Genomic DNA, 22,772 nt, shown 5'->3' with positions numbered 1-22,772 from the left:
CAATTACGAATGTCAATATGACTGAGCACAGTGGCTCATGCCTGCAATCCCAGCACTTTGGGAGGCCAAGGCAGGCAGATCACCTGAGGTCAGGAGTTCGAGACCAGCCTGGTCAACATGGCAAAACCTCGTCTCTACTAAAAATACAAAAATTAGCCAGGCTTGGTGACGTGTGCCTGTAATCCCAGCTGCTCAGGAGGCTGAGGCAGGAAAATCACTCGAACCTGGGAGGCAGAGGTTGCAGTGAGCTGAGGTTGCACCACTGCACTCTAGCCTGGGTGACAGAGTGAGACTTCATCTCAAAAAAATAAGAATAAAATAAGAATGTCAATATATAAAAAGGAATAGAAAACTGATAGGATTTTACTCTTTTGCTAAAATACATTATATTGTATCTTTGAGATTATTCTAGTACAAAGTGTAGTAAAACTAGGTGTTTATTAAACCATTTAAATCATTGGTAAGTATACAAGGGCACTGAAGCATTTAATAGACAAAGTGTAATGTTAATCTATTGGTTACTTGCTCCTGCATTGTCATGCTGTTATAATTTACTTCATCACCTTGCTATTTGAAACATAAGTGTGTGAATTTCTCTTGTCACCCCAACTATAGACAAATTTTCATCTTACTACACAATCAAAATGGCATTGATGGGAATGAACTCCAGAGCCTGGGCCTGAACAGGGAGGTGGTCTCTCAGGCTTGATGCTCAGGCATATAACCTATATCTCTCCATTTTTGCCCTATCTCTTAAATATATGTAACATCTTAAAATGCTTTTCAATCTTTTAAAGTGTCAAGCTCATGAAAGACAGCCTAAGAAACTATTACAGATTGGAGGAAACTAAGGAAAAATAAAACTGAATGCCGTGTGTATTCTAGATCAGAGAAAGAACATTAGTGGAGAAAGAACGTTAGTGAAATGTGAATAATTTCAGTTAATAATGTTGTACCCGTAGCCAGGTGTGGTGGTGGGTGCCTGTAATCCCAGCTACTTGGAAGGCTGAGGCAGGAGAATCTCTTGAACCAGGGAGATGGAGATTACAGTGAGCCAAGACCGTGCTGTTGCATTCCAGCCTGGACAACAAGAGCAAAACTCCATCTCAAAAAAAAAACAAAGTTCCAGTGTTAATATCCTGGTTTTGCACATGATACTGTGGTTTTGTAAACTGTTAACATTAGGACAAGCAGAGTGAGTGGTATACAGGAACTCCACTATTTTGCAACTTTCCTGTAAGTCTAAAATGGGTTTAAAATTTAAAGTTTTTAAAAAATTAAAAAAAGAAAAGGAAACACCAGAATCCTTTCATTTACAAATGTAGCAAATATTTATTAAGTGCCTTTTATGTGCCAGGCACTGGACACTGAAAATATTAATAGAATAGTTAACCAGATAGACCAGGTTCCTACCGTCATGGGGATTAACAAAACACAGTGGTGAGGTATAAAGATGGGTTATTAGACAAATAATTACAGCGATGAAAAAAAAATGCTACCCATGGCCAGGTGTGGTGGCTCACACCCGTAATCCTAGCACTTTGGGAGGCCAAGGCGGGAGAATCACTTGAGGTCAGGAGTTCAAGACCAGACTGACCAATATGGTGAAACCCTGTCTCTGCTAAAAATACAAAAATTAGCCAGGTGTGGCACACACCTGTAATCCCAGCTACTCGGGAGGCTGAGGCAGGAGAATCGTTTGAACCTAGAGGCAGAGGTTGTAGTGAGCTGAGATTGCACCCCTGCACACTAGCCTGGGCAACAGAGCTGGACTGTGTCTAAAAAAAAGAGAGAGGAAAAAAATGCTACCTGGAAAAGGAATATGTAAATGAGCAACCTCACCTGGTCTATGATGTCAAAATCTTCCCTGAGACCTGAAAAAGAAGTAGATGTTGTCATGGGGGTGGAGGGAGGGCGCATGGCACGTTTCAGCACCTAAAAGCGGGTCAGTGTGAATGAAGCCTCGAGCAAACAGGAGAGTGACTGCAGAGAGCAGGAAGCAGTCAGTCATAGGATTCTTTATGGCTTTCTACTCCAACCTAAGAGTGGCAGGATGCCCTGAATAATTTTAAGTTGTGGGACTGATACAATCAGGTTTTTGTCTTTTTAAGATCCCTGTAAGTCAACTACAGAGAAACAAGAGTAGATCTTGGGAAAACCTAAGAAGCAGCAACACGGAAAAGGCAGGCAAAGGAAAAGAGATTAGATCACAGCTCCCTGAGAGAGACGGTGAAAGTAAAGCAAGAGTCACCAGTCACCAGTATCAGATACTGTCTTGGAAGCAGTAATGAGGTCAGGCCAGGCCTGGTGGCTCACACCTGTAATCCCAGCACCAGGCTGAGGTGGGTGGATCACTTGAGCTAAGGAGTTTGAGACCAGCCTTGGCAACATGATGAAAACTCACCTCTACTAAAATTAGCCAGGTGTGGTAGCATATACCTGTAGTCCCAGCTACTTGGGAGGCTGAAGTGGGAGGATGGCTTGGGTCCAGGAGGCAGAGGTTGAGGCAGAGGTTGCAGCGAGGTAAGATCACACCACTGCACCCTAGGCAGGACAACAGAGCCAGACTCAAAGAAAGAAAGAAAGAGAGAAAGAGAGAGAGAGAGGGAGGGAGGAAGGGGAGAAAGAGAGAGAAAGAGAGAGAAAGAAAGAAGTAATGAGGTCCATTGCATGAACAACATAAAGGTTTTTGGTGGTCATAACCAGAGCAGTTTCAGCAGAGTACTGAGGGCAGAACAAAAGCCAGATTATAGAGAACTGAGAAATGGGTGATGAGGAAGTAGAGAAAGTATTGACAATTTTTTGAAGAGTTGTGACCTTGAAAAAAAGAGAGGATGGTAGTTGCAAAAGGTGTGTGTGGCCAGTGAGTTTTTAATGTTGGAGAGATTAAATTATTATTATTTTGAGACAGGGTCTCACTCTGTCACCCAGGCTGGAGTGCAGTGGCTTGATCTCTGCTCACTGCAATCTCCACTCCCTCAGCTCAAGCATTTCTTGTGCCTCAGCCTCCTGAGTAGCTGGGATTACAGGCATGCACCACCATACCTGGCTAATTTTTATACTTTTAGTAGGGACGGGGTTTCACCATGTTCATCAGGCCGATCTTGAACTGACCTCAATGATCCGCCCATCTCATCTTCCCAAAGTGCTGGATTACAGGTGTGAGGCACCACGCCCAGCCTAATTTCTTTCCTTTTAAGCCACTCTTGTCTTCTTTCTTCCCTATCCATCCAGTCTAGATCCCACTGTCTAGTGCTTTCTAAGGTAAGAAAGATTTCAGAAGGGGCGTGACCTCCGAAGTGGGTGACTGAAGTAGAAAGATAGTGAAAAACATTGAGGTTGAGGAAGTCAAGGAAATGAAAGGCTCCAGTAGTTGTTCTGAACTCTGGCTTGGATCAAAATCACTTGTGGGGCATTTAAAAAATATGTAGATGGCAGATTTCACCTCTGCAGATTCTGACTTAAGAGCTCTTGGGTGGAACCTGGACGTCTATGTATTTACATCTGTGTATTTTAAAATCACTGCAAGTGTGTTTAACCCACAGCTCAGACAGAACTACTGCACAGGCAGTGAGCTTCACTGGTATTCCTTAGGCATGGATTTTGGTATCCATGGGAGTTCTGGAACCAATGTAACAGATATAAAATACTAATTTAGCACGCTTTGGGAAAACTACAATTAGATAATCTCTGGAGCCCTCTTCAGTTTGTACTGAAAAGAAAAATGGATCAATCTGAGCTGTTCTGCACCCTGGGTGCAGAACATCGCCCCACTGCAGCCATGCAGGGCGCACTTGTTTAGAGTCATTTTGTTCCAAACTCACCCATCATCTTCACATTCCTGGAATTTATGATGTAAAAACAATGTATAGCCAATCAATACCTTATGTGATTTTGATGTAGATTTTTGGTAAACAACTCAGGAACTGCTCGTTATTTTCCTTTAAAAATCCACTTAGGGCCGGGCGCTGTGGCTCATGCCTGTAATCCCAGCACTTTGGGAGTCTGGGACAGGTGGATCACCAGGTCAGGAGTTCAAGACCATCCTGGCCAATATGATGAAACCCCGTCTCTACTAAAAATACAAAAATTAGCCAGGCGCGGTGGTGCATACCTGTAGTCCCTGCTATTCAAGAGGCTGAGGCAGAAAAATCGCTTGAACCTGGGAGGCAGAGGTTGCAATGAGCCGAGATCTCACTGCATTCCAGCCTGGGCGACAGAGCGGGACTCCGTCTCAAAAAAAAAAAAAAAAAATCATCCACTTATAAATGCTGTTAATCAGAGTGTATTTTCATGGCAACTTGAATCTGTGCTCCCAAGTTGAAGTCCTCAAGCTTGGCCCAAATAAGCTGTCTACTTAGATTAACTTTGCCTCAACTTCTTCCTTTTAGGTCAACATACCTGGTGTAAGGAGGCAGGATTGAGAGTGACTCTCACCCACCACTGGTGTTTCTCTTTGAAAGTGGCGCTTGGCACCAGCATGAACTCCCCGCCTTCAGCAGTCCCACCAGGTATTTTTGGTAAGTTCTCCTGAATTCAGACCTCCCACTATTTGGGTGAAGTTGTAGACATTATTTGGGCTGTTTTTCAAATCTTCCCTTTTCCTTAAGAGTGAGGGCTTTGGACAGGAGATTCAGGTCAAGATATCTGCAGAGAACTGCCTTCTTTTTTTTCTGCTTCTGTCACAGCAGAAAGTTTGGGTCAAAGTTTTTCTGCCTCTGCCTCGGGACAGGAGGTTGGAGTAAGGGATTGGCAGTGTGGCACCTATGGTCTCATTTTATAGAGCATGCTTTTAAGATTGCAGCTGTGTTTTATTTTTGGGGATTGGGACTTGGTTTTACATTTGTGACCATCACCAGCTGGGTTTGTGTATGACACTTATGGGGCATCCTCTTGTAAATATCTGGGAAAGTGGACCCACCTAACACGCGGTGGTCATAAGCAGCAGTAGCCAAAACGGGGTCCTTTGAAATGTAAAGTAATTCATTTGCATGCACAATTAGGGGGGAAAAGCTGGTTTTAGAACCAGACAACCTGAAGAGGAGACCTATTTTAGGTTTGTCCCGGCTGAAATCTGCTAAGAGATTTGGAAAGACTTTTTATGTTAGAGCTCTGTGGTCAGAAATCAGCTTAATTAAAAGCCTATATTTAGGTTATCACGTTTTCTGGAGCAAGGAAATCTTCTCCACTTTTTTTCTCTTTTAGATCCTGTTTCTGGGAATTTTTTTAGCCAGCCCTTTTAAATATGTTCTTTCCCTGTTTGCTTCCTATGTTGGCATTTTGCTGAGAAAAGTGTAAAACTTCATTGGCCTTTTTGAAAGCGTTTGTAGCAAGGAGCACTGTGGATGCATTGCATAGCCTGGTATTGTGGTGTTTCCTTCTTTTTGGGGACTGGGGATTAAATATAGAAGTGAGATTTTTGATTTTTAAATAACTAGGTGTACTGCCTTCCAGTTGTGCCTGCCTTTCATGTATTTAAATATTAGGCCCTGGAAACTGCAGATACTTTCTTTGTCCTGTGTTCATTAAAGGGCTTCATCCTGAAGTCAGTTCATTCATGTTTCTGCAGAAGATATGATTTCATTGTTTTTTGTGGCTGTATGGTATTCCACGTGCAGGTTTGTTACATAGACATGTTGCATAGCGATGAGGTCTGGGTTTCTGATGTACGCATCATTCCAGTAGTGAACATTGCACCTGGTAGGTAATCTTTCAACGGTAACCCCTGTCCCATCCTCCCTCCTTTTGGAGTCCCCAGTGTCTATTGTTCCGCTCTGTATGTCCACATGCACCCGTTGTTTAGCTCCTACTTACAAGTGAGAATGTGCAGTCTTTGATTTTGTGTTTCTGCGTTATTTCACCTAGGATAACGGCCTCCAGCTCCATCCATGTTGCTGCAAAAGGCATGATTTCATTATTTTTTATGACTGCCTAGTATTCCATGTTGTATATATATTACATTTTCTTCATTGAATCATCCATTGATGGACACTGAGGTTGATTCCATGACTTTGCTGTTGTGAATGGTGCTGTGATAAACATACAAGTACAGGTGTCTTTTTTTATGTAATAATTTATGTATATTTGGATAGGTACCCAATAGTGGGATTGCTGGGTTGAATGGTAATTCTATTTTTAGTTCTTTGAGAAATCTCTGTGCTGTTTTTCATTGAGGTTGTACTAATTTACATTCCCACCAGCAGTGTGTACATGTTCCCACTTCTCTCCATCCTCACCAACATCCTTTTTTTTTTTGAGATGGAGTCTCTCTATGTCGTCAAGGCTGGAGTACAGTATTGCAGTCTCAGCTCACTGCAACCTCCATCTCCCGGGTTCAAGCAATTCTCCTGTCTCAGCCTCCTGAATAGCTGGGATTACAGGCATGCGCCGCCATGCCTGGCTAATTTTGTATTTTAGTAGAGACGGGGTTTCACCATGTTGGTCAGGCTGGTCTCGAACTCCTGACCTCATGATCCACCTGCCTTGGCCTCCCAAAGTGCTAGGATTACAGGCGTGAGCCACCATGCCCGGCCAACATCTGTTGTTTTTTGACTTTTTAATCATAGCCATTCTGACTAGTGTGAGATGGTATCTGCTTGTGGTTTGAATTTGCATTTCGCTGTTGATGAGTGATGTTAAGCATTGTCTCATATGTTTGTTGGCTGCTTGTATGTCCCACTTTTTGATGCGATTGTTTTTTTTTTTCTTGTTGAGTTTCTTATAGATTCTAGATATTAGTCCTTTGTCAGATGCATGGTTTGCAAATGTTTTCTCCTGTTGTTTATTGTGTTGAAAATTTCTTTTGCAGTGCAGAAGCTTCTTAATTTAAGTCCCAGTTCTTTATCTTTGCTTTTGTTGCATTTGCTTTTGAGGTCTTAGTCATAAATTCTTTGCCTGGGCCAATGTCCAGAAGAGTTTTTCCTAGGTTTTCTTCCAGGTTTCTTATAGTTTCAGGTCTTATGCTTAGGTCTTAATGTAATACATCTTGAGTTAATTTTTGTAGATGGTAAAAGATAGGGGTCCTGGCTGGCGCGATGGCTCATGCCTGTAATCCCAGCATTTTGGGAGGCTGAGGCGGGTAGATCACGAGGTCAGGAGATTGACACCATCCTGGCCAACATGGTGAAACCCTGTCTCTACTAAAAAATACAAAAAATTAGCTGGGCATGGTGGCATGTGCCTGTAATCCCAGTTACTCGGGAGGCTGAGGCAGGATAAATCGCTTGAACCAGGGAGTCGGAGGTTGCAGTGAGCCGAGATCACGCCACTGCACTTCAGCCTGGTCAACAGAGCAAGACTCCGTCTTAGGAAAAAAAAAAAAAAAAAAAAGATAGGGATCCAGTATCATTCTTCTACATGTGGATATCCGAGTTTTCCCGCACCATTTATTGAATAGGATGTCCTTTCCCCATGTATATTTTTGTTAACTTTGTCAAAGACCAGTTGATTGTAGGTACGTGGCTTTACTTATGGTTTATCTATTCTTTTCTCTTGATCTGTGTGTCAATTTTTGTACCAGTACCGTGCTGCTTTGTTTACTGTAGCCTTGTAGTATAATTTGAAGTCACATAATGTGATGCCTCTAACTTTGTTCTTTTTGCTTACGATTGCTTTGATTATTCAGGTTCTTTTTTGGTTCCCTATGAATTTTAGGATTGTTTTTTCTAATTCTGTGAAAAATGACATCGGTAATTCGATAGGAATTGTGTTGAATCTGTAGATTGCTTTGAACAGTGTGGCCGTTTTAATGATATTGATTCTTCAAATCCATGAGCATAGAATGTTTTTTCATTTGTTTGTGTCATCTACCATTTCTTTCATCAGTGTTTTGTAATTCTCCTTATAGAGATCTTTCACATCTTTGGTTAAATGTATTCCTAGGTAATTTTGTGTGGCTATTGTAAATGGGATTGCCTTCTTGGTTTGGTTCTCAGCTTGAACGTTATAAGTATATTGAAATATTACTGATTTTTTTACATTAATTTTTTTCTTATTTTTCAAATATATATATGTATGTGTGTATATATGTGTATGTATTTTTTTAAACAGAGACAGGGTGTCGTCATGTTGCCCAAGCTGGTCTTGAACTCCCAGGCTCAAGCTATCCTCCCACTTCAGCCTCCCAAAATGCTGGGATTATAGGCATGAGCCACTGTACACTCATTTGTATCTTGAAACTTCTACTGAAGTCATTTATCAAATCTCTAGGGTTTTCTAGGTATAAGATCATGTCATCAGCAAACAGAGATCATTTAACTTACTCTTTTCCAGTGTGAATGTCCTTTATTTCTTTCTCTTGCCTGATAGCTGTGGCCAGGACTTCCATTACTATGTTGAATAGGAGTGGTGAGAATGTGCATCCTTGTCTTGTTCCAGTTCTTAGGGGAATGCTTTCAACTTTTCCCCATTCAATATGATGTTGGCTGTGGGTTTGTCATATATGGCTTTTATTATTTTGAGGTATGTTCCTTTGATGCCTGGTTTGTTGAGGGTTTTTCAGTTTTGTTTTTGTTTTTTAAGACAGGGTCTTACTCTGTCGCCCAGGCTTCAGTACAGTGGCATGATCTTGGTTCACTGCAACCTCTGCCTCACAGGCTCAAGCGATCCTCCCACCTCAGCCTCCCAAGTAGCTGGGACTACAGGTGCAAACCACCACACCCAGCTAATTTTTGTATTTTTTGTAGAGACAGGGCTTCATCATGTTGCCCTAGCTGGTCTCAAACTCCTGGCCTCACGTGATCTGCCTGCCTCGGCCTCCCAAAGTGCTGGGATTACAGGCATGAGCCACCACGCCTGGCTCCACTGTGCCCCAGATTCTACCCGTGGGTTCTCTGACAGGTTCCAGCACTCTTCCCTCGGCCTTCCCCTCCAGCCACAGTCATTCTCACCTGTAACTTTGGTTCTTTCTACAGACAACTGGCTCTGCCATCTCTAGTCGCCCATCTTGGGGGAAAACCCGTCTGCTTCTCCTGACTGTGGGGCTTCTTCCAAGCTTATGCTTGGGGAATGAAGAACCTATTTCTTAAAGTGCTTTTAAATCACTCCTGAAAGGTCTGCCTCTTAATGAAGGGGTTTTGAAATGTTAGATTCCTGCCATGCTTGGGCCATGAATGGCTCTCTCATCTCACAGGACCATTTCACTGGAACTGCAGTTTTCTCTTTTAAAACATTGCTCCTCAGAATGGCTTCTTTCTTTATTTCCATCATTCAACATTTTAAAATAGATTTCTCAGGTCAACCTTTGCGAACAGAAAAAGAATGATTCCTTCATGATTGTTAGCAAATAATAATACAATCTTACTCTGTTGTTGAAACACATGATTTTCCATCTTTCTAAAGAAAACAGTCACTGTTTTTCAAGGCAGGGAGCATGTGTTCTCTGTTCTGGAAAAGGTTAGCAAAAAGGACTGAGGCTGAATTTGTTGTCATTGACACATGTACACATCTCTGCCTTTTGTAATGTGTGAATCTGAGAAATTCTAAAAGTGCTTTTTGATTAAAGAAAATGCCACACCTAACTGTGCTCTGTCTGTGTGAAGAATAGTTTGTATGTCTCTTTACAGACTGTGTAAGCCCCTAGGTGGTGAGACTGCTGGATTTCTTCTGCTGACCCTGGTGCATCTCATTACAGGTCTTCAACCCAAAATTCTATCTTGCAAGATCCCTGCCAGGATACAGATTTGAATACCATAGTGAAGTCTGTACATGAGGAAGTGATGCCTTTAGGGAGGGGAAAAAACGGTAATAACAACCTTCAAGAGCCCCTACATCTCAACTCGGCATAAACAAGGCAAGATTCTGAGAGTGGCCACCCCTGGAAGCAGAAATCATTCTTGTGCCTATCCATTGGCTCCTGAGGCTCTCATCAGAGATGGGGCACCTTTAGTACCAGGGAGTGGCTGTTCCCCATAAGGTACTGGAAATCAACTTTCAAGAGCAGCCCCAGCTGCTGAAGCTACTGGTCCTGGTGCGTCTCCTGACTGTCATGTAGAAGATAGCAGAGCTTTGGCAACTTTACAACTAAGAACTGCAGAGAGGTGTAATCCCAGTGGAAGACTGAATCCAGAGACTCAAAAAGGAAGGTAAACACGTGGAAAAATGAGAATAGTGACGTCTCCTTTGTATATTGGAAGGACCACCTTAGGGGAGAGGAGAGGCAGATCTCTGGAGTGTTCGCTTTGGGGTGAATTCATTCCTTGTGGGGGTAAAGAGTAAGAATGGGCCCTCACCCATGACCTCTCCATCGCCTCATCCTACTAGTTCTCATATACACTTAGAGTCACTTGGAGACTTTACAATTTAAAATGCTGTTGCTCAGACCCACCCTAGATCAATTAAATCCATATCTCTGAGTGTAGGGCTTCTTTTCAAGTTGCCACCAGTATTTAGCCAGGGCTGAAAGCCCCTGAGCTCCCCTATGCCACAACACAAGGAGTTGCACCCCAGAAGAGAGACAGTTCTGCATTGAATTCCCCAATGTCATAGAGAAGTAGAGACGTCACAGCCTTTAGGCTTATGTCTTAGAGGGCTTCTCAGTACTGTCTGCCATACCTACACAAAGCAGAATCTCCAGGATTAAATTTAGCCTTCATGTCATGTATTAACAAGATGCTTCTTTTTTTTCTTGGTTATGCCTTCTCAGAATGCTGTTTTTTCTCAGGAGGGGAACATGGAGGAGAAAGAAATGAATGATGGCTCACAGATGGTGAGATCCCAGGTAAGTTCGGTTTTCCTCTCCTCTGAAATGCCATTGCAGTTCTCAGAATGTGGGCACTTTTACTTTTTCACTTCTCAGAAGTACTGCGTCCCAAAAATCCAGAGCCCGGGAGATTCATGTGACAGATGATACACTCTCCACAGCACGTTTTCCATTCACCTGTGTAGCTCTTTCTAGCTCTTCCCTCCTTCCAGCATTTTCACCAGACTCAATTTCATGGATTCGTGCCTGTGCTGGACGTTGTGAAGAAAACAAAAGAAAACAATGGACTGTCTTTTAATCATCGTTAAATAGCTCACTAAAATTTAAACAATGCTTGCATTCTCTCTGTAAACACAGTGACTGATGCCCAGGCCCCTAGGACTGCTTGGAGCTAATGGGATTAATAAGTATGCCTGAGGGTAACATCAATCACAAATTAATGTTTCTCAAGCCTCTGTTGTAACCCTTCCAAAACCTGTTTAAGTCTGTTATGATTCCTTTTTTTTTTTTTTTTTTTTGAGACGAAGTCTCACTCTGTTGCCCAGGCTAGAGTGCAGTGGTGTGATCTTGGCTCACTGCAACCTCCGCCTCCTGAGTTTAAATGATTCTCCTGCCTCAGCCTCCCAAGTAGCTGGGACTACAGGCGCCCGCCGCTACACCCGGCTAATTTTTTGTATTTTTAGTAGAGACGGGCTTTCACTGAGTTAGCCAGGATGGTCTCGATCTCCTGACCTCGTTATCCACCCACCTCAGCCTCCCAAAGAGCTGGGGTTACAGGCGTGAGCCACCACGCCCGGCCTAAATCTGTTATGATTCTATAATCTGATTGGGTATTATGTAAACTGATGAGTATGAGTGCAACAAGAATTGTTTCTATGAAAATTAGTCTAATGCTTTGGAAGGAATTGATAAATGCTGTCACTTTTGAAAAATTGCTTTCAAATTAGGTGTTAGCAATACTACATCACTGAAGAAAAATCATAAAACTCTCAGGATTCCTCCACAAGTATCATTTCCCATGTGTCAGTTGCTTATTCCAACTTCATGAAACAAACTGTTTCTTTATAGATATGAGTACCCAGTCTTTAAAATCACGCATAGAAAAGGCTTAGCTGACTGAGTGCAGTGGCTCATGCCTGTAATCTCAGCACTTTGGGAGCCCGCGGCAGGCAGATCACAAGGTCAGGAGTTCCAAGACCAGCCTAATATGGTGAAACCCCATCTCTACTAAAAATACAAAAATTAGCCAGGCATGGTGGTGAGTGCCTGCCGTCCCAGCTACTCGGGAGGCTGAGGCAGGAGAACCGCTTGAACCCGGGAGCCAGAGGTTGCAGTGAGCTGAGATCATGCCACTGCACTCCAGCCTGGGCAACAGAGCAAGACTACATCTCAAAAAAAAAAAAAAAAAAAAAAAAAAAAAAAAAAAGGCTTAGTTTTATTTCCAAAGATTTTGAGAAAATGAATGCACATTTATATGTTTTAAATTAAAATAAAATGTTTAAGATCTATTTTATGGATTGCTAATTTAGCCATCTTTTTAAATTAACACATCAGATACCAGTCTCAGTTGCTTCAGATAGGATTTCTATCATTCCAATAATGTGTGATACCATTATTCTTATGTAGCCAATAAACTCATTGAAGGGGATTTTTTTGGTTTGTTTTTTGTTTTTTGTAGAGACAAGCTTTCACTATGTTGCCCAAGCTGCTCTTAAACTCCTGGGCTCAAGCCATCCTCATACCTCTCCCTGCCGAAGTGCTGGAATTGCAGGTGTGAGCCGCCACACGCAGCATGGCGGGGCTTGTTAAAACCCACATCATACAACTAATACTCAGAAATGCATGATGTTGGATGCTGCTGTGAATGCAAAAGAAAACAAATACAACAGGTGCTGGGAGAAGGGAGAAGTCTGAGACTGTAGGGATGAGGGAAGACTTCATGAAAAAGGCGGAGTTTGAATTTGTGCCAATACCAGCAGGTAGGGTTTGAAGATTAGAGAAAATGGGGTACCACTGCAGACAGGAAATAAAACTTGAGCGAGAGCAGGGACAATAAGGAGACTGCCAGCTAGAGCTGAGCTTTTATTTGGTGTATATTAGTGCTTTGGGGTCTTTGGGTTTCAAGGGATAGATTCATTTGGTTTATTCTTTTTTTTTTTTTTTTTTTGAGACAGAGACTTACTGTGTCACCGAGGCTGGGGTGCAGTGGCACAATATTGGCTCACTGCAACCTCTGCCTCCCAGGTTCAAGTGATTCTCCTGCCTCAGCCTCCCAAGTAGCTGGGATTATAGGCACACGCCACCACGCCCAGCTAATTTTTGTATTTTAGTAGAGAGGGGATTTCGCCATGTTGACCAGGCTGGTCCACCCACCTCAGCCTCCCAAAGTATTGGGATTACAGGCATGAGCCACCGCACTTGGCCCATTTGGTTTATTCTTAATTAACTGTAAGACTCCCCAAAGACAGGAATAGAAAGACATTTAGAACTAAGATGGTATGTCTGCTTTTCCATATTCTAGCCCAAGGAGTTAGTTTTAATTTTCTGGAACCATTTAATATGTTTAGAAGGAAGATGATTCATTCAATGAATATTTTTTGAGCAGCTAGTATGTAACAGAAATTTTGTTTCTTTTCCTTTTTTGTTCTTATGGTCTACTGGTTATTTCATATGTGACAAAATTACGCTTTTGGCAGGTAGACATCACTGAGAAAAAGAGACCTGACCCCAAACCCACGGAGCTTATTGAAAGACATTTAGCAACTATACTAATAAATTGCAAAAGAGATGTTTTTTAAATAAAATGAAAACAAGGTGCTATGAATACACATTAGGGAATCAGGGAAAAACTGTGGGGACGTGAAATTTAACATGAGAAAGAAAAGATACGTAGAACCTACAAAAAGTAAGTGGAAAAGAGCATTTTGGACATATGCTAAAAATCACCTGCAAAAAACATGGGTATATTTGAGAAATTAAAAGAAGGCCACTGTGGTTGGCGTGGAAGGAGGGAGAGAATGACTTGAAGTGAGCTTGGAGAAGTGAGCAGGGATTAAATACACAAAGCCTGTGGCCATGAAAACAGATCTGACTTTTACTCTGAGTGCACTGGAAAGCCTTTGGGGGAATTTAAGCAGAAAGATAACATAATAAGCAATCCAGTTCTACATTAAAAATCATCCTGGTGCTATATATCTTAACTGAATTTGTGAGAGGCAGAAGTTGAAAGGGGAAAAACCAGTTAAGCTACTGTAGCATTCTCAATGATAGAAAATAGTATAGTCATTGGAGGAAAGGAGGGAGATTTGAGTGCTTTCCTTTAGAAACAGCAGAGGTTAGCTAAGGGGTAAAAACAAAGGAAGAAAAAAGATGACTTCTAAGAATGGAACCCAGGAAATGGCACTATTGGTAATGGTAAATCAGATCATGTCATTCCTCTGCTTAAAGCACATGGCTCCCATTTCACTCAGAGTAAAACCCAAAGTCCTTATGATGGCCTAAACAGTCCTGTAGAATCTGGCCCTGTTACCTGTCGAATTTCATTATTTACTTTTCTTCCCCTTACTCCATTTTGGCCATCCTGGCCTCATTCTTCTTCCTTAAACTTGGCCCTGGGGCCTTTGCACTGTTAACCTGTCAAGCTTCTTTCTCAAATGTCACCTCTGCAGTGCCATCTTTCCTGACCACCCTATTTAAATTTGTAACTGCCCCATACCCACATTCTCAAACCGTTACCCTACTTTACTTTTATCTTCTGACATACTATATAATTTACCCAGTTATGCTGTTTGTTGTCTACTTTCTTTTCTAGAATATAAGCTTCATAAAGGCAGGGAGTTTTTGTCTCTTTTGTTCACTGGTACATCCCAAGCACCATGCCTGGCATATATATAGGAAGCACTGAATAACCATTCATTAAACACATGGGGAATTTAGCATATGATAAAGGTAACATCTCAAACCAATGATAAAAAGCTGCTTTGTTCAATAATTGATGTTGGGATTTCTGGGGAAACATTTTGAAAAAGATAAAGTTGGATCTCTACCTCATACTTTACATCAGAATAGTCTTCAAATGGATCAAAGATTTAAATATGAAAATGAAACCACAAAAGTTATGCAAGAAAAAAATGGGAGAATTCCTTTATAACTTTCACCAAAGAAAAACTTTCTAATTACAACTGAGAATCCAGAAGCCATAATTAAAAACACCAAAAGTGGCCGGGTGCGATGGCTCATGTCTGTAATCCCAGCACTTTGGGAGCCCGAGGCGGACGGATCACAAGGTCAGGAGATCAAGACCATCCTGGCTAACACAGTGAAACTCCTTCTCTACTAAAAATACAAAAAATAGCCATGCGTGGTGGCAGGCGCCTGTAGTCCCAGCTACTTGGGAGGCTGAGGCAGGAGAATGGCGTGAACCCGGGAGGCGGAGCTTGCAGTGAGCCGAGATCACACCACTGCACTCCAGCCTGGGTGACAGAGTGAGACTCCGTCTTAAAAAAAAAAAGCATCTGCATGGAAAAAAATTTAAAAACTATAAGCAAAGTAAAAACACGTGTCAAATAGAAAAAAATATTTTGCCACTCAAATCACAGTGGTCTAATCTTTCTAACATGTAAAATACTTCTCTAAATCAGCAAGAGATTAGGAATCCAACAGAAAAGGGTACAAAAGGCCAGGGACAGTGGCTCATGCCTGTAATCCCAGCACTTTGGAAGGCTGAGGTGGGCTGATCACTTGAGGTCAGGAGTTTGAGACAAGTCTGACCAACATGGTGAAACTTCATCTCTACCAAAAATACAAAAATTAGCTGGGGACTAGTGGTGGTGTGTGCCTGTAGTCTCAGCTACACAGTAGGCTGAGGTCAGAAGATACTTGAACCCAGGAGGTGAAGGTTGCAGTGAGTCGTGTTTGTACCGCTGCACTCCAGCCTGGGTGACAGTGAGACCCTGTCTCAAAAAAAAAAAGAAAAAATTTTGTAAAAAGACAGTTCACAGCAAATAAAGTTCAAATGGATCTTAAACACTGGAAAAGTGTTCATCTGTACTGAAAACAAGAGGAAATTTGTATTAAAACTAGAGAAAGCTGGATATTTTATCGTCAGGCTTGATATTTGTCATGAGTTTCATATTTTCCGCAAGTGTAACATATTCTGTTAGCAAAGCTGTGGGGAAACAGACACTCTTACACTGCTGGTGTGAATGTGACCGATTGCATTTTCAGAAAAATGGCCAAAATACCTCCCATCCCAAATGCTTTCTTTGCAAGTGACTTTGACACTCATCCCATTATAGATATGGAGGTCTGTGTGCCCTCCATTGGATCTCAGCAAGGCTATGACTGGAAGATGCAAAGGTTTGTGACTTTCAAGGCAGATCATAAATGGCAGTAAGACTTCTACCTCATTCTGTTGGGATGTTTACTCTAAACCTGGCCACCTTGTTAGGAGGAAACCCGGACAGCCCATGGAGAAGCCCATATGGAGAGAAGCCAAGGCCTACAGCCCTAGCTGAGCTCCCAGCTGAAAGCCAGCACCAATTTGCCAGCCTTGTGAGTAAGCCATCTTGAAAGTGAATCCTCCAGTCCCCAGTCAAACCTTCCCACCTGGTCCTGCCCAAATTGCAGATTTATGAGTAAAGTAAATGATACTTGCTATTTTAATCCCCCAAGTTTTCGGATGGTTTGGTATGCAGCAAGATAATTATTAGGGATTTTAGTACCTGAAAGTGGAGTGCTGCAAAAACAAAAACCTAAACCATAGGGCACTAGCTTTGGAACTGAGCACTGGGCAGAAGGTAAAAAACGAGTGGAATCATAAAGGGCCTCAAGGAGAGTTAATGGAAGCCCGAAGGGCCTTTGTCAAAACTCAAAGGATAGTAAGGAGAATGTTATTAGAAGCTGGAGGATAGAAGACCCTCAAAGAAGAAACGTTGGATAACATTGTTACCTTCCGTAACAAGGAAAACAGAGGCCAGGCACGGTGGCTCACACCTGTCATCCCAGCACTTTGGGAGGCTAAGGCGGGTGGATCGCTTGAGGTCGGGAGTTTGAGACTAGCCTGGCCGACACCGTGAAACCCCGTCTCTACTAAAAATACAAAAATTAGCCGGGCATGGTGGCTTGCACCTGTAAGCCCAGCTACTCGGGAAGCTGAGACAGGAGAATCACCTGAACCTGGGAGGCAGAGGTTGCAGTGAGCCAAGATTGCACCACTGCACTCCAGCCTGGGTGACAGAAACTCTGCCTCAAAAAAAAAAAAAAAGGAAAATAGAGAATATAGTTAATGAACTCAATGATCTACTAAGGAGATTCTCAAGTAGAAGATTGAAAGTGCCAACTGGCAGTTTCTGGCTGCCTGAAGTAAAATGTGAGGAAAAAAGATAAACTCAATGAAGAACTGGTAAATATAAGTGAACAATGAACTTCTGAGTTTGGAAAGAAAACTTTCTCATTCACATCTGTCCAAGCAGCAAATAATAACCAAATTCAGAAAGGGATTCACACCAAAGATCTAATCCAGGGTGGACTATAACACCCTGTGTCACAACTTCAGAAGGATCCAGGGCAGTGCCTCAGAGGACCTGTCCTCTCTTAAACACAAGGTTTCTAAGAATGGTTAAGGTGACGTGCCACTGCAGTCTCACAGGGAACCCAAAGGAGAGAATGGCTGATCTCAAAGAGATTTATGGGTGTGGTATTTGTATTGTAGTGTAGCTGGATTATAAATTGGTAAACACTCCAGTTTGGTTTTTGTTTTGTTTTGTTCTGTTTTGTTTTTTTGAGATGGAATCTTGCTCTGTTGCGCAGGCTAGAGTGCAGTGGCTCGATCTTGGCTCACTACAATCTCCACCTCCTGAGTTCAAGCAATTCTCCTGCCACAGCCTCCCAAGTAGGAGGGACTATAGGTCTGTGCCACCATGCCTGGCCAATTTTTTAAAAAAATTTTACACTTTTATTGAAGTAAAGGAACATACAAAAATACACATACTATGTGTTAAAAACTCAATTATCACCAAGTGAATTCATCCGTGCAATCTTCATCCAGATCAAGAAACAGAACATTACCAGTATCCCAGAAGATCCTTCTGTGTGTTCTCTCCTCAAGTGTATTATTATTATTTTTTAATTATAGTTAATTATACTTTAAGTTCTGGGGTATGTGTACAGAAGGTGCAAGTTTGTTACACGGGGACACATGCTATGAACAGTACTCATATAAAACAGCAACCTTAATTGATAAATGTTGTGTGTTCTGACTGCTCCACCATCCGTCTGTTCCTCCATCTCCCTCTCCCCCAGCTTCCCTATTCCCTGAGACACAGCAATATTGAAATTAGGCCAAGTAATAACCCTACAGTAGCCTCTGAGCATTCAAGTGAAAGGAAGAATCACATTCTTCACTAAAAGGAACCAGGGATTTTTTGCCAGTTATGGATGAGCAAAGAAAGTGGTTTCTTTTTTTTTTTTTTTTTTGAGACGGAGTCTTGCTCTGTCACCCAGGCTGGAGTGCAGTGGCTGGATCTTCGCTCACTGCAAGCTCTGCCTCCCGGGTTTACGCCATTCTCCTGCCTCAGCCTCCCAAGTAGCTGGGACTATAGGCGCCCACCACCTCGCCCGGCTAGTTTTTTGTATTTTTTAGTAGAGACGGGGTTTCACCATGTTAGCCAGGATGGTCTCGATCTCCTGACCTTGTGATCCGCCCCGTCTCGGCCTCCCAAAGTGCTGGGATTACAGGCTTGAGCCACCGCGCCCGGCCGAAAGTGGTTTCTTGAGATGGAATCTACTCCTGGTGAAGATGCTTTGGACATTGTTGGAATGACAGTCAAAAGCTGAAAATGATTAAGATTAATGAGAAGACCATGTCAAATGTATTTGAAATAGGCCAAAAGCTTGACCTCTTGGGCCAAACAGCCAAGTCATGTGTACAAAGGAAAAGCTATTGAAAAAAATTAAAATTGCTACTCCAGTGAACACGCGAATGATAAGAAAGCAAAACAGCTGTGTTGCAGATATGGAGAAGGTTTTAATGGATTGGATAGAAGATCAAACCAGCCACAACATTCCCTTAAGCCAAAGCCTAATCCAGAACAAGGCCCTACCTCTCTTCAATTCTCTGAAGGCTGAAAGAGGTGAGGAAGCTGCAGAAGAAAAGTTGGAAGCTATAAGAGGTTTAAGGAAAGAAGCTGTCTCAGTAACATAAAAGTGCTAAGTGAAGCAGCAAGTGCTGATATAGTAGCTGCGGCAAGTTATCCAGAAGACCTAGCTAGGATCACTGATGAAGGTGGCTATACTAAACAACAGAGTTTCAGTGCAGATGAAATAGCCCTATATTGGAAGAAGATGCCATCTAGGACTTTATTTATTTATTCATTCCTTTTATTTATCAGTAGAGACGGGGTTTCACTGTGTTGGCTAGGTTGGTCTCGAACTCCTGACCTCAAGTGATCCTCCTGCCTGTGCCTCCCATAGTGCTGGGATTACAGGCATGAGCCACCGTGCCCAGCCCAATCTAGGATTTTAATAGCTAGAAGGAGAAGTCAATGCATGGCTTCAAAAGACAGGCTGACTCTTGTTAAGGGATAATGCACCTGGTGACTTTAAGATGGAGCCAATGTTCATACTATTCTAAAAATCCTAGGTTCCTTAAGAATTATGCTAAGTCTACTTTGCCTGTGTGCTAGAAATGGATCAACAAAGCCTGCATGACAGCAAATCTGTTTACTGCATGGTTTACTGAATATTTTAAACCCACCGTTAAGAACCACTGCTCAGGAAAAAAAAAAAAAAATCCCTTTAAAAATTACTGCTCATTGACAATGCACCTGGTTACCCAGGAGCTCTACTGGAGATGTACAAGAAGACTAATGCTGTTTTCATGCCCACTAACACACCAACCATTCTGCAGCCCACAGATCAAGGAGTAATTTTGACTTTCAAGTCTTTTTGTTTGTTTATTTTTGAGACGGAGTCTTGCTCTGTCGCCCAGGCTGGAGGGCAGTGGCATGATCTCAGCTCACTGCAAGCCCTGCCTCCCTGGTTCATGCCATTCTTCTGCCTCAGCCTCCCAAGTAGCTGGGATTACAGGCACCTGCCTCCACGCCCAGCTAACTTTTTTTTTTTTTTTTTTAGTAGAGATGGGGTTTCACCGTGTTCTCCAGGATGGTCTCGATTTCCTGACCTCGTGATCCGCCCACCTCGGCCTCCCAAAGTGCTAGGATTACAGGCTTGAGCCACCATGCCCGGCCCTAATTTTTTTAAAAGAAAAGTTTGACTTGAATGACTCAGAGTCCTGAAGACTATCAGCACAACAGCTTAGATATCCTGGTGCTACACTTTCACCCTCTCCCCGAGGGTCCCTGTAAGAACCGTTTTTGCCTGAGCAGGGATGTGCTTGATGTTTCAGGAATCACTGACGTTTCAGGATGTGGCCGTGGACTTCACCAAAGAGGAGTGGGACCAGCTGTACCCTGCCCAAAAGAACCTCTATCGAGACGTGATGCTGGAGAACTACAGGAATCTGGTTGCACTGGGTGAGGATGGCATCCCTGTGAAACTGGAAGCCATTCATGTGGGTTTATTTCCTGAACTAGTGGAAGCCTCCAAAGCTTTTGTGAATATAGTTTAGGCTGGGACAAAAGAACACTAAGCAGTTTTGGAGTCAGAGACTTTTGTTTTCTGCTCTTTCTCCTCTGATGGAACGTCTTGATTGAGTTTGAGATGGGTAGCTTTATTTTGCTGCCTCTGAAGTCTCCCCTCCAGAGGCTCTAAAGACTGAAAAGGTTGGGAATGTGTCTGAGAGAGAATTTTGTTCCCAGTACAAACTCATAAGATGTATGTTACTCCCATGAATAGGGTATCAGCTTTATAAGCCAGAGGTAATCGCACAGTTGGAGCTAGAGGAAGAGTGGGTGATAGAAAGAGACAGCCTGCTGGACACTCATCCAGGTAAGTGCACGCTCTTGGGCACTGCTGCTTAATAAGGGAAAACAGCCACTTCTGAACCACTCAGTGGAGTGCTCCAAAAATCTGCCCTGGGATTTAAGGAATACTAAGCCTTTTGAAAAGAATCAGTTCATATTTGATATTTTTCTGAAGTTGAAATGGCTGCCTTATTTTTTCTCATTGAACAGATAATATATACTTAATTGTTTTAAAAATGCACACAAAACAGAGGTTATTTTGAAGGTATCCATTTAAACACCCATAAATACCTTGATATTGCAGGTATCCACACAGCACTTTTTTCATATTTTTTTGATATTGCAGATATCCACACAGCACTTTCTTCATATTTTTTATTTACACATCCCCTCTCAGTATTCTTTAAATCTTTCTTTTCTATGAGAAGTAATCCAAGAATAAATTTTTTAAAAAGCTTTCTTTTCCATGTCAAAATCTTCTGCCATTTTAATCTATTTTCATCTTTTCTTTTCCTTTTATCATCAAACTCTTGACACTTGTCTATAACCCACAGCCTAATTTCTAATTCTTTTGCTCTCCTTTGTGATACTACCCTGATTCCTACCTCTGCTACTACCATTGTTTTCTTGGAGATTACCACTAATTTCCTTCCAGTCAAATCCAGTGGCTACAAAGCCAGTTAGAATTGTGTTGACTTTCCCTTCTTGAAATGTTCTTCCACCCTGGCTTGTGATGCACACGATTCGTGTCTCTTCCAGCCTCTCTCTGTATCTCCCCCTGCCCCTTTTCTGCATTTTCTTCCTCCTTACTCTCCTAAAGATATGTATCCCTATGGACTGGCTGTTCCACTCTGCAGTAAAATGCTTTTAAGTAGCCCTTTTGTATCATTTTTCCATTTCTCCATTTCTAGTCCCAGTATTTCATCCACATTCTCCTGTCAGAATTGAGATTATGACGGCGCGGTGGCTCATGCCTGTAATCCTAGCACTTTGGGAGGCCTAGGCAGATGGATCACCTGAGGTCAGGAGTACGAGACCAGCCTGGCCAACATGGTGAAACCCACTCTCTACTAAAAATACAAAAATTAGCCAGGTGTGGTGGCCTCGCCTGTAGGCCCAGCTACTCGGGAGGCTGAGGCAAGAGAATTGCTTAAACCTGGAAGCAGAGGTTGCAGTGAGCCAAGATCGTGCCACTGCACTCCAGCCTGGGTAACAGAGCAAGTCTCCATCTCAAAAATAAAAAACAATTTAGATTATATTTTTGTTTATTAGTGTCATGCTGTCATTTTACTTAAATATTTCTTTTTTTGTTTTTTTTTTTTCCTGAGATGGAGTCTCGCTCTGTCGCCCGGGGTGGAATGCAGTGGCGCGATATTGGCTCACTGCAAGCTCCACCTCCTGGGTTCACGCCATTCTCTTGCCTCAGCCTCCTAAGTAGCTGGGACTACAGGCGCCGGCCACCACACCCAGCTAATTTTTTGTATTTTTAGTAGAGACAGGGTTTCGCCGTGTTAGCCAGGATGATCTCGATCTCCTGACCTCGTGATTCGCCCGCCTCGGCCTCCCAAAGTGCTGGGATTACAGGCATGAGCCACCGTGCCCAGCCTACTTAAATATTTCGAAACCTGGATCTGTTGGCTTTATACTGTCTTCTTTAAATCATTCCCTTAAATATGGGATTTCTTGACCAAAAAAAAAAAAAAAAAAATCCCAACCACGTTAGTTTCTTATTGCTGGCATACCACCTACAATGTTCTGCTTGACTGTTTTAACAAGGAGTGGACTGCTGACTGTACACGAGATGCTGAGTTAGGTAGTTTCTACTCTGGTCCATGACACCAGGTGAACCTACCCCATCTCTGTGAGTTCCCACTCTGGCTCTTTGCTCTGGTATCTGGCTTCATCATTTGGACTTGGTTTTCTGTCATTCAAACTCTTTGGCTTTTCCAAGTTGACTTTGACTTGGCTGTCCTTCTTGCTTTTAATGCTCTAAGTGATCTTAGGTAGAAAACCTTGTTTCTGGCTGGGCACAGTGGCTCACGCCTGTAATCTCAACACCTTGGGAGGCTGAGGCGGGCAGATCATGAGGTCAAGAGATTGAGACCATCCTGGCCAACATGGTGAAACCCCGTCTCTACTAAAAATACAAA

The 22,772-nt window shown here is 42.5% G+C and overlaps 1 protein-coding gene across 4 annotated transcripts in view; it reads left to right on the top strand.

Annotated features, from left to right (window-relative positions):
- The first annotated feature begins 4,327 nt into the window (after positions 1-4,327).
- ZNF713 (zinc finger protein 713) overlaps positions 4,328-22,772 on the top strand; it is a 34,505-nt gene continuing 16,060 nt past the window's right edge. Inside the window, exons 1-5 of one of the 4 annotated variants that reach the window (XM_017867323.1) lie at positions 4,328-4,520; positions 9,632-10,082; positions 10,661-10,717; positions 20,106-20,232; positions 20,555-20,647. In XM_017867323.1, the coding sequence (XP_017722812.1) occupies positions 10,670-10,717; positions 20,106-20,232; positions 20,555-20,647 (268 nt within the window). In that variant the 5' untranslated portion in view covers positions 4,328-4,520; positions 9,632-10,082; positions 10,661-10,669. Of the gene's footprint in view, positions 4,521-9,631; positions 10,083-10,630; positions 10,718-16,148; positions 16,253-20,105; positions 20,233-20,554; positions 20,648-22,772 lie in introns of those variants that run through there. The other 3 variants (XM_017867322.1, XM_017867324.1, XM_017867321.1) reach the window with 3 other exon arrangements.

The sequence above is a fragment of the Rhinopithecus bieti genome, unplaced genomic scaffold, assembly GCF_001698545.2.
Source record: "Rhinopithecus bieti isolate Rb0 unplaced genomic scaffold, ASM169854v2 scaffold_3947, whole genome shotgun sequence".
Classification (NCBI taxonomy): Eukaryota; Metazoa; Chordata; class Mammalia; order Primates; family Cercopithecidae; genus Rhinopithecus; species Rhinopithecus bieti.
This window is presented reverse-complemented; position numbering and strand designations above follow the sequence as displayed.